Source organism: Rhea americana, unplaced genomic scaffold, assembly GCF_003343005.1.
Source record: "Rhea americana isolate MKP2758 unplaced genomic scaffold, rheAme1 scaffold_14, whole genome shotgun sequence".
NCBI classification, from domain to species: domain Eukaryota; kingdom Metazoa; phylum Chordata; class Aves; order Rheiformes; family Rheidae; genus Rhea; species Rhea americana.
In genome coordinates, this window is record NW_028185483.1 from 5,031,829 (window position 1) to 5,049,718 (window position 17,890).

General features: G+C 39.2%; 1 protein-coding gene across 2 annotated transcripts in view; it reads right to left on the reverse strand.

The window, feature by feature from the left end:
* Positions 1 to 1,183: 1,183 nt before the first annotated feature.
* Positions 1,184 to 17,890, reverse strand: part of SPHKAP (SPHK1 interactor, AKAP domain containing) — a 57,759-nt gene continuing 41,052 nt past the window's right edge. The window contains exons 6-11 of one of the 2 annotated variants that reach the window (XM_085298613.1): positions 14,059 to 17,782; positions 9,229 to 9,408; positions 7,248 to 7,334; positions 5,222 to 5,274; positions 4,902 to 5,086; positions 1,184 to 2,345 (exon numbers count right to left, since the gene is read on the reverse strand). In XM_085298613.1, the coding sequence (XP_085154739.1) occupies positions 2,202 to 2,345; positions 4,902 to 5,086; positions 5,222 to 5,274; positions 7,248 to 7,334; positions 9,229 to 9,408; positions 14,059 to 17,782 (4,373 nt within the window). In that variant the 3' untranslated portion in view covers positions 1,184 to 2,201. Of the gene's footprint in view, positions 2,346 to 4,901; positions 5,087 to 5,221; positions 5,275 to 7,247; positions 7,335 to 9,228; positions 9,409 to 14,058; positions 17,783 to 17,890 lie in introns of those variants that run through there. The other variant, XM_085298614.1, reaches the window with a different exon arrangement.

Consider the following 17,890-nt stretch of genomic DNA (forward strand, 5'->3'; position numbering starts at 1 on the left):
CAGAAGGAGTAGCTTTGACAAGCTACAGGGACAAAAGCTATGTATTATTAAATTGGTCAAATGAAATGTATTGCATTCATGCACTTTTTTTTTTTTTTTTAGAAAGACGAAGAGGTCACACATTATAACATAAATTTATTTCTGAATAAATTGCAACATTAAGAGCTACTGTACAGAGGAACTGCATCACACCGTTACAACTCAGTCATGATATTTGTGCTTTGTAGGATAAGTAAACATTTATTCTATCACAGCAAAAATTTGAATACTGACAGCTAACTAGATTTGGTTTAAAAATAAATACACTTTCCCATTTACTAACTCAAACAAAGCACTTTCAGTCTATAATACTTGGTGCTTTTTATTAAGTTTCAGCCTCAGAAATGCTGAGCACTCAGTTACCACTCGTGTTAGTGGGAGTTATGGGTATTCAGCAATTCTTAGGAATAGGCCCAGTGACTGCATGGTTAAATTTAGTGTGTAGAATAAGTTGACCTTTATCTTGACAGTAAAGTGACCTTCACTGTTTTGTATGTACTGCAGAGCAGATGTAGAATTAGCCGTATTATTTCATCTCCTATGTTAGATTTTTGACTCTCTGATGATTTGCATTTCTTAACAAATGAATGGGAGGGAAGCATGCAAGTTTAGGAATGGGTTTAATGATAAAATTGAGAATATATGGCTCTTTGTCATAAATTATTCAAAACTACTTCAAAATCTCCAAAAATACTTAGTGCAAAACGATAGTTTTTTTTTTCCAAGAAATATTACAGAAGCATATACTGTTATATGGAAAATAAAACATCTCTTAAATATTTTATAGGGAAAGGCAGGCAGATTTTCTATTACATGGGTGCGTAGAGACAAAAGATAAATATATTTTCAAAGAAGCAAATCACAGAAAAGCTTTGATGTGATAAGTTATATTTATCATTAAATTCAAAACCAATCTCTTTGGCAGAGTCAAAAGAATGCATCATTAAGTGCATGAAACATCTCAACAAGAAGATACCATAGTTATATCTTATCAAACAGTTATATAAATGTTACAGTAACGTGAACTATCATATATAACCCAAACATTTAGATCCAAAATGAGTAATTATGTATGCTGAAAGATGTTAACAATCATTTTGTTTCCTTGTAAGTTATAAAAACTAACATTACTAAGGTTTTTATTTATGCCAACACAATTCTCTTTCTGGATATTTATTCACCTTCTCTTATTAACAATTGATTTGATTAAACTGAAATTAAAATAGTATTTATTTTTCCAGTGCTTTTAACTAACACATAGTGCTTTACATAGAAGCACTTTATATAACAAATTTACTATCATTACTCCCTCTTATCAGATAGGGACACTGAGGCACAGAGGTGAACTGGCTTGCTCTGGGTCACGTGGCAGATCTGCGGGGGAACAGGGATCTGAACCCAGCTGTCCCGATCCCCAGAGCTGTGCTCTGGGATCTACCAGTTGCAGCTATCCTAAATTGCACTGCCTCCAAGTGAAAAGGAATTCATATTTTTGAAGGGTATACTTGAGAGTCTAGATTTTAGCTCCTTGAAAAAAAGAAAGGAATGGGCAACAGCTATGGAATAGAATCACATGGAAATAAACTGAAACATTTTCACATTTTATATCACATTTTATTGTATTGTCTAACTGCAAACATCTTAAAAAGTTCAAAACTTTTTACCCCTTGTAAGGCTGTAGGGATCAAAAACAATTATGTATTTTTGTATTACTGATCTAGGGATCTAAGTCTTCCTAGGCATCCTGGAACACACTCATGTTCTAATAGACTGTACAAAGACTGGTGTTTTAAAACTGCATTTTGGTGTACTATTTAAATGTCAGCTGGCTGATTTAATCCAATTGATGAAAATGGAACATTAGATATTAAATTAAGCTTTTACTGTATAGTCCATTAATTCAAAAGACTAAAATTCATCCCCTCCTAGTACAGTACATCCTATAGCAGAGTATGTCGAGAGTCTCTCTTGATACAAAAAGATACGATACACCTTGATTTCACTTTGCTGGGTGTATAGTTGTGGAACAGATGTGTGCCGTTTCTGTAGAGTTTGTATATCTTTGCCCATTTTATTCAATGATGTTTGGAAATCAGAGCACTACACAAACCACTGCTTATTTAAACTGGATTAAAACAGGAATGCTGAATGGGTGAATTTCTTTAACCCAATTCGAGAAGCCAGTCAAACAGGCTTGGTGTCATCTCTCTGCCTTCCTCACTGAGCTTGCAGTACTGCACCACAGCATGAAAGATATCCCCCACTTTCCAGGACTTCCGTTGAACTAATTGCACAACATCTAAAAACTAAATAAAGAAAACAACACACTTAGGATTTGGTCAATGTTGTGTTTAGTTTTTGCTAAGTGGATACATGCAAACTGCTCTAAGACCATCCTTTGTAAGTGCACTACTGTATCATCATGCAGTGGATGCACATCACAACAGAGGAGCATAAGGATTTCCACAGGCTCTCACAAGACTAGTCTAATCTCATGGCATTTTCTGAATTAGCTGCTCTCATCAATTATTTCTTATTTATTGCAATGAAAGGGAGAACAATGCAAGTGAGCGTGATAGAGAATTACAAATTTCCTCATTATCTACAGCTCATTATCAAAATAATAGAAGTGTGACTATTCATTTTTTTAAAAAAGCATTCCTTCTTCATTAGTTTTAGTTGTATTTCTGTTATATTAATTCCTCTATTTCCTCATACACATCCCATGGAATTTTAAATACTCTCACAATACTAGTGAGAGAATTCTGGGTAAACTTCCTGCACATGAAGATGTTTGTCACAGTATTGGCTGAATCACAGAGAGGATCTGTTCTATTATTTTTTTTCTTTTCTTTTACCCCCTTATAAACAAGGGGTTAAATACATGTTCTTAAGCAGCTGGCAGAAATCCTGAATTTTGTCCACTTTGTACTTAATAATGGGCTTCACAATGTCATGCATCTGGTCCAATTTTTTTTCTGAAGCTTAGCAATGAAAATCAAAGCTTTTCATTTCCTTGAATTTCACAATCAATATCTAATTAGCTTGCTCCTTCTACATTTCCAGTTTTAAATCATACAAGAAAATATTGTGTCTCTCTAGTTAGTGTAGCTGTTTGCTATTTACATACTGAAGCCTAAACTTTTAATATGTATTTTAATGATATTTAATAGGCAGACGATTTCCAAGAGCACTGTTGTAGGCAGGATGTGCTTCATTATTCTCTAGTGTATTTTTGCAATTGAATTAACTGTTTGCCAAAGCACATGGGTAAAGCTGACAGCTGTTTCTTTAATTAGATGCAATTTGGACTGTTGCTGCTGAATGCATTTTAAATTATGTTTATGATTCCCAAATGCATGTACTCAAGAAAAATCAAACAATATCTCTGCTGCTCAAAATGATCTTCCCATAGATATTATTTTAAAAGACCAAAATACTGATTTGTAATACTTTTTTAATTAATCTATTTGAATACCATGACACTTTTTGAAAGCCTTAAAGCCTAAGTCATTCTTGCTGACTATGGAAAAGGGGCAGCTTTGGTCATCCCTGAAATGGTGTAGGTGGCATCTGATGGTATCTACAACTGAGCACTAACTAATCATCCTTGAATAGGTAGTGTCTGTTTTTCTTGTGGCCATTTTGGACTTCAGTGCTGCTYTTGGTGCTCCGACTTGGACTAATACTTCAAAAGGGTTTTCTGTTCTGCTAGTCTGTCTCTCTCTTTGGAAATAGATGCTGCTTTCAGAACAGTGACTGATCTGTGACGTCTGCCACAGATCAAGAGAGCACTGGGACACATGCTCAGCACTTTTTATTGCAGCAGGGGTGGTGATTCATAATTTCTATGGCACGATGCAAAATATTTCGGTCAACAAATCTCATTTTCCAAGTGAGAGGTGTCTGATTGCAAATATGGCTCCTGTAGAAACACTGGCTGGTCACTGCTTGTCCTAAAACTGTTTCTTAGGGTAACAACAGTACAAGGATATGCCTACGTGGATGGGTCCACCCTGACTGTCCTTTGAACTTTCAACCAGCTCTGGTGCAGAAGCCTTCTAGTCTTGTTACATGCCACCCTGAACCTGAGTTAATAGGTTCTCTTTATTTTGCAGTTAGTCTCTACTGTTCTTCTGACTGGTGGGTCTACTCCTTGTTGAGCAGCAAGCTCTTTCTGCTACCATAAAGTGGCTTAAATTCAGTGTATTTGGCCAGAGTAAGTTTCACTTAAATACAGGAGGAGCTGTGAGGTGGCTGCTGTGCTCTACTKTATCCCCAGCTGTAGCAATTTATGAACAGCCAGGTAGAAGTTCAGAGCTGCCTGAGGCAGTGTTGCAGGCAGAGGGAGATCCTCCATAAGGACTAAGGAGTCTCAAAGCCAGTGCAAAGCCCCTCTGAAATTTTAAGTACTACTTATGTCTCATGTCATAGTCTGTTGTTATTATTATTGATAAGTCATCCACAGTAGAACTTTGTATGTGTGATGTCTACATTGAGGTGTTTTTTTTAAGCTACATGTTTAAACGCCAGGTAAACTGTCTGTAACCCCTCAAATGCACCTATATAAAGGATCTTTTCTATTAATTCTGTCTTTGGCATTGCTAGCTGATCTGAAAAAGGGAACTCTGTTTCACCAAAGCATGTACCTTTCTTTTTGGCTATATTATTAAAAATTTTCTTTCATGTGCCTTAAATTCTGAGATATTTAATTTTCTCCCTCTCTAATTAACAGCTGCTTTGCCATCTCCCTGTAATGCGGTTCTCTTGCTGGTTTTGCATGTTTTTAAAACTCAAATACAATCACAACTGCTACTATGATTTAAGTGATTTAATAGCATGTGCAATCCGGTAGATACTACCTTTTCAATTCTGTTTTCCTGAGATTTCTTAAAATAGATGGTTGGAATTCCAAGCTCAGAAGCAGCTATCCACTGAAGAGTGGCTCGCAGCTCTGCGTCGGGGCGTTCTGGTTCCAGATCAAAGTTGATCACCAGTAGGTCCTTCTGACAATGGGCTGTTCCCACTGAGAGCCCAGAAGTACTTTCTGGGGGGAAAAAAAACCAAAACCAAAAAACCAAAAAAACAAAAACAAAAAAACCCACAAACCCGTTACTGGGTAGTTACTGTGTAATTGTTTTAGTTTCAAATTCTAATCTATAATTGATATGGTTCAACTTACCCTCTATATTTTCTGTCTGTTCTTTAAGGAAAACCTTTTCTTCTACTAATTCACTTAGAAACAAACAACAACAAAGCTTATTAGTGATACTTAGGAACAGTCTACAACATTGCTTCATGGTGGATAAACTTCTCCCCCAATGTAAGACTTTTCACCTAGAAAACTGCAAGAAAAAAATGTACAGAAGATGAAACAGGATGAAATGCTGAATATACTACAATAATTTCATCTGTAAATCAGGAAAAGCCTTGGGAATTGCACAATGTTACTCCCACAATAAGATGAACTGCTTGTGCTATATGCAGTGTGTATTACACTTCATGAGGATCTGTGTATCTTCACAGTTTAGATAATGCGAAAGCAAGAGGCAAGGGGGAAGCAATAAACTTCCAAGGTGTGCATTTTGCAATGTTACAGTCTCTGGCTTCATCTTTTTTCAGTCTTGCTTGCTTTCTAATTGTGTGTGTCATAACTAGCAAGGACTTCGACTACTGCTGGTTTTAAATATATTAGCTGTTTGGGTAAATAATCTGTTTACACCTTGTAAAAATTTCAGAAGATCTTCATTTCCTATGTACTACCATTTTTCTTGTTGAACTACAGGAAACAAACTCCAGACATGCAGTCACTGCTTTATGTTCCCTTTCTGAAGACTGTATCCATGTACACGTAGCAGAAGACTGCGAATTTGGTGGTGATGACATAGCTATTTCATCACTCCTGGAGGGGAYAGCACTTACAATACACATTTTCAGACTCTCCCATTCTGTCCTCAGTCAAGAGGAAGAGCGTAAGTGTGACATTACGTTTCTAGCATGGGAAGACACTGCTCTTATCACCCTCTTTTCAGGATTTCAGAATCTCCCCCAAGGTTTCAAAGGATCAAGATTATATATACTTCTATAGTGGTTGCTGCCACTATAGTAAAGAGGAAAGAATTAAACGGCAGCTTGCAAGGTATGGTATGTCGTGACTTAGAATCTTAGGTGCTTAACAACATCCTTCACATCAGTACAAGCTGCACTGAGTGGTGCTCTTGCCTTCCACAACATCTGTCCTACCAGGATCTCCAGCCTATTGGTTGTCACCAGAGAATATCCACTGGTAGTGCACTAGGGTTCAAAAAATTAACTCCTTTGYCTTTGGAAATACAAGGAAGAGGAGTCATCTTTAGGAATGTGTGTAGGAGCTAGTACTGCCTACTGGGAAGACAGGAATGTTTTAACAAGCTTAAAGTCCTAATCAACAGCTGAAAGAGAATGCATGTAACTCTACAGAAATATGGATGCCTACATTGCTTACAAAAAAGAGCTTTTAGAAAGCAGGGTGRTATGTTGCTATAGTAGAATCAAGTAACAAGGTGTGAAGATTTTCTGTAGTCACTGACTTCACAAGGTTCTCATTTTCTCTGCATAAGGTATAGTACACACACGTCTGCAGTGGCCATGCCGTGATTGCATCAGTCGGTTTACCATTCAGTAGCTGGCAGGTTATACCAAGTTTCAGGGTACCAGAATCTTTAGGCAGGTACTTGCACATCTCTTGATAGCTTTACTGCTATTGAGCTATTGCTCAATAGCTCAGAAACAACAGATAAGGCCAACCTTGGGCCAAACTATTGGCCCATCTTGAAAAAGAATGTTGCCGCTTTTTTTTCCCTTTTAGCTTAAACTAAGTGATCTTTCTTTGCTTGATCTTACTTGCTGTTACAGTAATGTTTTGGTGATATCTGAAGTTATTTACAAAAAGTGCCCACAGAGTGGGAAATGGATAGCTCAGCAAACTGTCTTTTAGGCAAAGCAGTTGGTGGATCCTTATTCTCTTGAGAGGCCCACCTGGGTGGGCTTTCCCATACTCTTTCACTCTGCAGTGCCGTCGCTCTGCACAAGGACACATGCATGTGAATTTAGTTTTCTGAAAGTGATGGCAGGTTAAGCAGCAGGTGCAAAGCAGGGCTTGGCACATTTTAGATRGCATAAATGAATTGCAGTTAAAAACATCAAATCTCACTTCAGTGACTACTTACTTAATCATAGGAGAAGATGGCATGTTCTCCTGATAAATTTCCAGGTCCATAATGCCAAGACTGCTAGTTGTACTGCTGTTGCCATTGCTGACAAAGCAAAAGTTTAAATATTAGTGCCAAGCTGCACCCAACATGTCTCCGTACATATTTACTTATTTACGTACAAAGCAAAGTGTGGGGATGTCCCCAGTATGCAGGGTTCCACAGAATCAATTGTGCTCAACAAATGGTTCCCAGGATGAAGGATACTAATATGTGCAAAATAATGAAGCTTTTCTTAAAATAGTTCTAGATGAATCATGTATCAAGTGATGTTGTGAACTGAAAACAACGGTGGACTATCTTGTTGTGAATAGTTTATTCAGTGAACATTTGGCCTTCAACGGAGAAAAAATCAGCATGAGTCCTTGGAAAGAAAGACTGTCAAGCATAGAGATGTCCTGGAAAAACCTGCAGAGATTCAGATACCTCTGAACGTGGTGAATTATAGCAAGGTAGTTGACTGCCCACTGCATACTTACCTATTGGGTTACTCCCTGCCCRTAACCAGGAGCAGTTTCAGCATATGACATCATACCCCCAAGTAGTGTCAGAAATCTGACAGAAAGGTRCAGCAATGGTCCCTTACATTTCTGCTACTCTGAAAGACTGAGATTTCAATTCATTTTTTTTTTAATGGTGACCCAGTGCTCACAGGGACCAGTAATATTCAGAAGTATTCTTTTTGGCTACTTCACAAGAAGTGTTGCATCTGAGAATATATGGAAGGAATAGTACTAGCTCACCTTGTGACATCGCCATAAACTAGACAGTGAATGTTTGTGTGGATTTCATAAAAGTCTGATAAACAGGTTGTGAATTTACGAGCTACAAGCTGATTAGCACCAACAAATTCTGTGTGGTAATTAAACTTGAACCACTTAATTTTTACTAGAAAAAGATTAATAATATTTTTCCTCACATCAGAGGCATTGACTAGATGGTTTCTTTCTTCATCAGGTTTTTCTAAGTTAGCATCAGTACCTAATGCACTCATATTTGCTGCATCAATTTCTGTTTCAATGCAGAGCCAAAAGGCACAATACACGAGCGCTCCCAGATTGAGTTTGTTAAAGGTTGATACTATACGTAATGGGATGACCAGTCACCCACATGGTGAGACAAGTTTCTTTGACTGTATTTTAAACTAGCCAATGAGATGCTCTGCCATGCAGAGACTCCTTCCTTTCTCTGCTTCATTATCCTACTTTCCCCCCCCCCTTAGATTCAGAATACCCAAGAGAATGACGTAATTAATTAGCTATGGCTACACTAGAAAAACTTAATTTAAGGGCACATGAAGAAAAAGTCTTGCTCCATGTGAAGTCGTGAAAGGGCTAAGGTCAAACTAGCATCACTTTATATAAGCTCTAAGGACTAGATGACAGCTTTAAACACCCAACCTGACTTGAGTAGGGACAAAAAGCAAAATACTGCAATGTTAGCAGTGGAATTTATGCCAACTCAGGGAGAACTCTGTCTCCCGTGTGCCAGCCTGCTCCCCTGTGCTAGTACGAGCAGAAAAGGGCTCTGCCCCTGCTCTCATTGCAGCGGTACCTGTGGGAACAGCAGTCTTGCCAGCCTCAGCCAAGGAAACACCAAAATAAGTGTTATGCAAATAGTAACAAATAATGCAAATTAAAGATCACAGCAATTAACTTGTCTGATGGCCCTTTTGCTGTAGGGCTGTGAGGCGCTTGGGTGAYGTGCAGTAGTTTTTTCTTTGAATTTAGCTGCTCACCAAGGCATAGACCTGGCTGAGAACCAGAATACGGCTCCCTAGTTTTAAAAATGAAGAGGTGAACACTGTAACTGAGCTTTTTTTGCTGCATTCTGAATATACCTTGAGCCACTGCCCCGCATTCCCAATGCATGGTAATCAAACCTGTGGCTTGACTGATTAGACTGTAGTGTATATTGACCACCGGCAGAACATGGGTACCTCAGGGATCTCTCGCTGAGCTGCAGGTAGCTACTTGTGTCGTCAGGGTTGTCCTCTTCATTAGCTAGCTGGGACCAGCTGCCAGTGCTTTCTTCACTGCTGCTGTGATGGGTTGGAAATTCTTCAGCTGTTTTTGTYTCTACTACGTTTTCAGCATCTGGTCTGCTCTGAGTACTGTTGCTGGTAGGGTGAGAAGGAAGGCACATTGATAATGTAAATAAAAATACAGGCAAATAACTAGTATCACCAATCTTCAGGAATTGCTGGTCATTAAAGTCAATTAAGTTGCAAAATTATACATTTGCAAGAGATTGGATAAGCTTATAATTCATGCACAAAGTCCACTTGAACATATGGTCTGGGATTCCCTTTAAAAACAGCCTTCTTACGGCTGCTATAAATAAACGCAAAACAAAATTAGCCTTCTACTGAAATATGCATAGAAAAGGCTTAACTTGTTCAAGCAGCTTTTACCTGTGCAAAAAGAATTGCTCGCTGCATAGGCCTATTCCTTAAAGAAGTTTAGTCGCTCGGTGGTCGAAATGGCTGGTGTCTGCTAACGCCGACTAACAGCACTCGCTGGCACTCGATTCCCATCCTTCTGCTGGGTAACTTCCTTGCCAAGGCTTCCCCCYGGCTTCTGAGGACCTTTTATTTCTATTTCACCACTCTTTATCATTAGGTACGTTATTAATGTAAACATTAATAAAGGATAAAGGCTAAAACATGCATTACTCCTTGCCTGACTCTTCTAATGTCAACAATAATCCTCAGCACTTCAGTGATGCAGCATTTTGTATTTTCAGAGTTCTGCACGCTCTTTTTTTGTCAATACTTTCAGATTTTTTTTTCCGATTTGCGGTATACAACAGTAGTGTTAAATTTCAAAAAGTACAATTAAAAATGTATTAATCAAGAAGYAGAAATGCAAAATATATATTTTATAATGGAGTATGCCAGCAGAAGAAGACAATATAAACATATTTAGAAGTGAAATACTAGCAAATAGATGGATCCCATTTCATCTCAAATGAGATCTGCAGGATCTCTGAATGGAGAATGAGTGCCTTCCAGCGTGATAGTTATTTTCATATCCCTAACTCAAAATGACATGAAKAATACCAACTTTTTGTGCAGAGCCTTCACTGGTAATGCTACTTGTTCTTTTATTTCTGTTTGTGTATGTTTCCCTGAATTGCTTAAAATGCATTTTGCTTCATTTAAATACAGCAGAAACACTCAGAAAACTTAATACATTTTAAACAAAATGTAGTGATTTTAAAAAATACAGGGAAAAAATCTACAACATTAGGCATTTATGGCAACACTGAACCTGTTTATAAGAAGTTAGAAAGTAAATAAAAAAAACAAAAAAAAAACCCCAAAAATTGTTTCATCATGCAAGACCAGAAAGCATCTCACTGACTATTTAACACACTAAAATCGTCCTCACTCTCTTATTTGTACACGGCTGCAGAGTTTGAAAGCAAACAATATAACAGCCAGTGAAGGTAAGTTCTGCTGAAGTGCTGCAAACRGAGCCTCCCCCAGCCCCTGCGCTGGTGTGCTCTGCTGCAGGCCAGGGACATTTTATACTTTCTTTCCTAACAGGACTTTTGCAGGCACCCACATTCATRTACCCTTAGCTTCCTGCACTTCTCTGTTAGCACTGCAGATCCAAAAGCAAGTTGAAGTAAAATCAGGAAGTATTGAGAGTCGCAAATCATCAATGAATTTTTACCTTCTGTGCTTCTTGGTAGCTTTCTTGAAAAGGAAAGGTGTGTTGCCTAKGTTTGGGATGGACAAAAAAGCATAAAGGTATGCTTTAGGCAGTAGGAACCCAAGCTGAATTTGCAACTCAGACTGCCTATGGTGGCCATATGGTTGGGTTAAAAAAAAACAAAAACAAAAACTTCATAATTCTGCATACTTGACATCTCTCTCTCTCTCAGATAGATCATTTTATATTTTGTTTTATTTATTACAAAAACTATTTATATTAATATTTATTACCATAACTTTTCAGAGCCAGWCTGGACTTTGTAAGACTTAACAGGGAAATTCAGAAATGCAGGCAGAAAAGAATGTAATATAAAAAAGCCCCTTCTCAGATGGTAAGAAAAAGGCAATTACACCACTGCAGCAACCAAGATCTAAAGCAAAACTATAGTTGTGTTATATTTACTGGATGGTCTGCATTTGCAACTTTGTCATTAAAAAATGTGTACTGGCAACCAGTGTCTAGCTGAAGGCTGTAACATCTGTAGACTTTCACCTATAGCTATGGCTGAGGAACTCTGTCCTCAGTTAGAACAAGAGATCACGCCATTGCTCCCAAATAAATTAACTTGATTAAGAGAACCCTTAAACTATATCACTGTGGATATCTCCTTTTGCCATGCTCTAACTGTCAGGATACCTTCTGAGAAGTTGCTGCAGTAATGCTAGATGTAACAGAGAGAAAAGGTACTTATTTGCCTGAGGGCTTCTGATCTAGCAGGCACTTAACACCTGCCAAATAACCAGACCTCCATTCCCTGACCGCTCCGGCACAAAGCTCATCATCCTAAGTAACGTAAACCCGCTATGAAACCAGGTACCAGGGCACCTGGTTATCAAGATGCTTTTTAATACAGGGCAGGTAGCACCTCGTATTTAGTTCAAAACATATATGACATTTTGGGGAGTTTTCTTTGCATTTTGGGGTTTGTTTGATTCATTATGCAATTACACAGTAGAAATACATCAGACTGTGAGTTCCCTACTTTGAACAGGCTGTTGGAACATCTTCTGTGAATCTGTGACTGGACTGGGTCTGATGCGTGCCTGCGTGTATGAAACAACTCTTTTTCCTCATTGAAGACCTTTTCCCATACCTGTATAGCTTTCATTTTTTGCTAATGAGTATATCTATCTGCCTGGTGTTTTGCCTGGAGTCCTGTCTGCTTCTATCTACACTAATAAATAATTTCATGTGGTAGAAGCGAGTCAGTAGATCAAAGCAACTGGTGCTGATGCTTTTATATCTGTATTATACCTATTTTGGGGGGGGTTACTTCAGCCTAGGCTTGGGCCAAATGTCCATACTACATGTGGTTCAAATTGACATGAAAAACCAGTGGAAAGYGTGTCTTCCCGTGGGGGGTGAAAGCCCGCTTGGTGCGTGCGTGGAGCCAGCTTCTGGTTTAGATTTCTCCCAAAGGGATCTAATTGCACTCTGCAAACAGGACCGAGGCATGGAAATGGGGACAAGCTGTTTCAGAACTGCACTGCATCGCCATACCAAAACGCTAATGCAGGTGTAGCCTCTGGGTACTAATTCTGATCTACCAATACTATTACTTTAAAATTCCAAAAGCCATTTCAGGAACTCTGCACCAAAAGCAGAGGAAAAGCTGATATTTAAAGGGTTCATAAGCTGTGCGGAAAGTAACTTTATTTTCAAACAGTCAAGATTTCAAACAGGCAGATTTCTAAATGTGTCTTACTAAAAGCAGGTTGCATGTGAAGGAAGAGGAAGGCTAGTGGGGGATAGTCAGCATGAAATAATAGAGGCACTATGCTAATTATCCACCTAATTGCTACCACACACAGGGAAGTACATGCTTTCTCTCTTCAAGCAGAGCATTGTCAAAAGCCAAAACACAGCACTGTATAGAGTAAGAGGAGCTACAAAATAGTTCCTAACACTAGCACCTGCAATCTTGCTAGCACTCTGAGATAGTGGGGTGCTGCGATGCTCCAAGTGATTGGCTTTTTAGATACCATTAAAGTAACAGATATGATTAAAAAGTGCAGTTAAAAATAGGCAATGCCTTGAAGGAGATTACTGCTCTTAACATCCATAGCAATCCTCTACATCTGCAATCCACTGTAATGCAGCAGGGTTTTCATTTTTCCTTAACCAAAATAAGCTGCAGCTTTTTCAACAAAAGAAGCAGCTACAAGGGCAGCATGGTAGGTTACGGTATAAATGCCATAAAATGAAATTTTATTCTTTTCTCSCTCTGCATTCTGCCAAAGCAGTCTTGAATCAAAGGAGGTGAAGAATGTTTTTAATAAAAATTATTTAGTAGAAAAAAAATTTACTTCTTGTTCCAGACTGTAAACACAAAGTGGAATTTCAAGTTGTAAGAAGCCTTGCCTGCTTTCCAGGTACATAAACACATGAATAAGTACAGTAGAAAACTAAAGGTAAAATGGCAGGAAAGGAGAAGGAATAGCAGGCTATTTTTTGTTTTACAATAAAACTGATTTTTTTTTAAATTATTAGCCAGTTGCATCCACCCATGCCTATAGCTGATGCTTGGTAGAACCACCACCACTGTTGCTACGAGTGAGTTAGTGAGATTTTTTTTTTAAAGCACAGCTTCTTCAGTTGGACTTTGAAACACCTATTAGTAATTTGAAAAGCACTGGACATAGATGGTGCCATCTATGAGAGTCTGGAGAGCAACACAAATGAGGCTAGAAAGTTCATACTTTTTCAGACTCTCCTGTCTTGACTGTGGAGGACAAACATCTGTACGGTAAAATTTACTCATCTGTGTGGTATTAGACTGGGACCTCATAACAATAACATTGGCATGTTCAGTGCAAATCTGCTCCAGAAATCAGTACTGCAATATATGACTCAGTGATTTTATGCCATTCAGAACCTGTAGTGAGAAATTACCCTGATTATTTCTCAAAAAATGTTTATCTCCTTGTCTTCTTCCTTCATCAAAGTCGTTTTTACTAGGAAGTTAAAACAAACAAACACTAAAGCAATGTGCTGGTGGTTTTGTTTGTTTGTTTGTTTTTGTTTTTTTCTTTTTTTTTGTCACTTACCTATTTGGTAGGGAACTTGAAACCATGTGCTTCCCAGCATATGCTTCTGGAGGCTTTTCTTTGCTTATCTGCTCCTTTTCAGAAGGCCCACATGAAGTTAAGGACTCTTCTGGTTCATCTCGCTGATCAGTTTCTATCTGAATTAACGGCACTTCCCTGTGCTGACTTGCAGGGAGGGATCYGGGGCCCCCAATAAGCCCTTTTTTCTCATCCAAACTTACTCCCTCCCCTTTGGGTTTTGACTGAATCTGAGTGGCACTGTGGCGATGCTTGCTTTCCAGCACGTGTCCTTGGCTTGTGTAATCAAAGGAATCTTGCTGGACAACAATGAAATTTTTACCACTTTCAACAATATTTGCAGCCAGTCTGTTTGCATATTGTTCCACATGTGGTGGAGAATCACTGTGAAGCTGATCTGCCTCTGCAACCTCTGCCTCATCTGCTATAATTTTGTTTTTGCGCATTAGTGATTCAATAGAGTTTGCCCATGTCTCGTGAATCAGCATGTCTGTTATCTGGTCAGTCTTGCACCTTTGGTACAGGCATGAGTCAGACTTGCAAAGACCTGAAGAAGCCACGGTACTGACTGGCTGTACACTTAAGGAATCCTGGCGATGACGGGCAAATCCGTCTAATGAGTTTGCTTTAACTGGGGTATTTACTGTTAGTCTAGAGCCTGATGACCTGCTGTCAGGCATGGAGGATTGTCTAAAACAGAAGGGTGTTCGCAGAGAGGGTGACAGCAAACTGCCACACCAGTCCATTGAATTCCGAGGGGAATTTGCATTATCTTTGTTTTCCTTTTCTATTTCTCTTAGCATATACCTATAGAATTCTTCTGTTATGCTTTCAGTGCTGGACTGTTTAGATGGACAACTTGGTTTTACATTAAGATGACCATTTTTCTTGGCTACCTGTTGCAAAGCAGAAGTTAAAATGTTGTTTGCATTCTTTCCTGCATAGTAATCCAGTAATAAATCAAAGCCTCTTCCTTCATTTTCCATCTGATTCACCATAAATCTTGAAAATTCATCTGTAATGCTTTCACAGCTAGACTGCTTAGAGACAGAACTCGTCTGGCTTACAGGCTGACCCAAAGCGTTCATCAGGCCTAGGGTATGAAGAGAGCCTTTGGAATCCGCATCTTCCTCTGGTATGCTCTCGCAGCTCGATGCCTTGCCTCGACTCCATCTTTCACAGTGCAGCCTGTTCCTGGGATGGTTTGGACCTTGCCAGAGGCTATCAACCACAGAAAGTTCAGTGAGGTTCATAATCTTGGCAGCCACTTCATTTGCAAAGATACTGACAGAATCTGGTGCATCCTCAAGGTTTATAGATTCATCCACTACTCGATTCATCAGTCTTTCTTTTAGCTCGGGATGCTCATCTGTTTTCCTTTTGATCTCACTAAGTCTAGGTGCCCTGTGTTTCCGAACAACTGAACCGTTAGGCTGGGTTTCCTTTTTCCTTTTCATGGTTCGGCATGATAAACTCTGGGTGACCAGATATTCATTGCCTCTTTTCCATGCACAGAACCAGGGTTGCTTTCCATTTGAATTTTCAAGACAAATGGCAGCTATTTCTGTTGCCATAGAGACCACAGTTTCTGCCAATTCTTCTGCAAAATCTGTTATACAATATTTGTCCCTTGAATGTTTTACCTGTAGTACAGGCTGAGAAGGGAGTAAGACGTGGTTTCCTACTAAAGACAAGCTAACTTGGACATCATTATTTAGCACAGCATCACATGTATGCTTGGCCTGGTTTTCTGCATTTACAGTGGCATCGGAAGACAGTCGTTCTTGGACACCATGCTTGCATTCAGTGTCTGTAAAGACATTCCCTCGGTCTGAAAATGATCTGTAGTCTTTCTTCTTTTGATTGTTACTCTGATTTGGTGACTTGTAACAGTCTCGTGTGGTTCTTTTCAAATATCTCTTCTTGGGAGATGTTTTTGCAACAAGTGCATTATGCCCAGTAGCTCTGCTTGTTGGTCCTGAATGCAGTGGGACATTTTCCCTGCTATTTACATCTCTCATATCACTTTTCCTAGTGCTTGTGACATTTCCAAGATCACTGCTAGCACTAGCACTGTAAGAGGTATGCAGTGGCTTACTAGCAGAGTGATCGAGAGGCCTGCAAGGTGTTTCATGTGGCGTCGCTTGTGTTGGCCATCCTTCTGCTAATGTTACTTTCTCTGCTTTTATGCCCTCAGAAGAGAGAGGAGAACACTCATCAGCATGTCTTACATCATTCATCTTCTTRCAAGTGAAATATATCACGTTAAAAAGCAACTCATTTGCAGTCTCCATGAAGATGTCTTGTGTACTTGAGCTGTTTTCTGAATGCGGGTGTAGCTGTCTCTTCTTCCTAACCTCTTCAACAGAATGTCGTAGAATAATGTTGGATAAGTTTTGTGCAAGTTCATCCCTCATTACTTCATCAGTGTGTGGAATTCGTGGCTGTGCTGCTGTTTCAATGATTCTTCCATTTATGGACTCCATAAAGTGCCCTACATTTTTATATGTATTAGGCTTTGTCAAAATTATTGATGCCTCTTTGAGAAGGGTCTCTGCAATGCTATCATTCAACTTATCCATGCTGCTTCCTACAGCTATGCTACAATGAAGAGTAATAGCTGCAGAAGTCTGAGCAGCAGACAGGAGCCCACTTGAAGTTGCAGGGTAGTTATCTTCTTTTGTTTCCCCCAGACCGCAGACTGCTACAGCGCTTGCTACTTGAGTCATGCCACACAGAGCAGATGGAAATGAATATTCTGTGCCAGCACAGTCATCAAGTAGCTGTGAAGACACTGTCTGTAGCACTTCATTATCAACTGCTCTGCTTTTAGAGTCTGTGGCTTCTTGATCTCTTCTGAATTTCTCTGCAGCTTGGGGACTTGAAATAGTTCCAATAACAGTAGCTGCACATGCCAGAGCCACTTCCAATGCACTCTGGTTTTGTCCGTTTGAATGTTCTTCCTCAAAGTAATCTGAAACTTCTGCAGAACTTTCTGATTCAGTCCAGTGGCAAAGATTTGGGAATGCAGATCCTGGCCATTCCGATACACTCTCACAGCTATCTGGACTTTGCACTATGACAATCTTTGGAAGTTCATTCCATGATCGAGAAGCAGTTGTATCCTCTATCTTACAAGAGCTTCCTACGGAGATGCTAACAGCAGCCTCATCAGTAAAAGTGGGTTGAGACTGTGACAGTCTAATAAATGCATCTTGCAGAACAGATTCRGCTAAATTTGTGGCATACTGACCTGTTGTCACTTGCTCATTTTGCAAGGGAGGATCAGCTTTCCTAACACCTGCACAATTTTTCACATCTGTCTTACTGTCTTGTTTTGTGGCTGGGCCATACAGAGGCTCCAGCTCCTCTTTAGCTGTTTCAGTTAAAGACACATCTAACACATGCACTGAGCAGGAATTTCCAGTCTTGCTAGCCAAATCATTACTACTGAGAGATGATGTAGCTTTTCCAGCTAATTCCTTCTGCCAGAGTATTTCCTGGGCTGACTTATCTTCAAGTTCTGTCTCCTCAGCCACAACATTCACAGCTTCAGAGACTCTGGTAGCTATGTTATCTTTATTAATGTAGTTCCCATCAAGAATAAATGGCAATTTGACTTTTCTGTAGTAGGGATTTTCAAAACCCCTTCCTTTACTTTTTTTGAGATCTGAAGAAAGTTCAGAACTGTTTAATTTCTCATGACCTATTAAAAGAAAAACAAGACATTAGTTTTTGCAAAGCATCTTGTAACTTTGAAAAGAAAATGGCTGCATAACTGCGTATCTCTAAACTACTGCGCAGCCATCCTTGT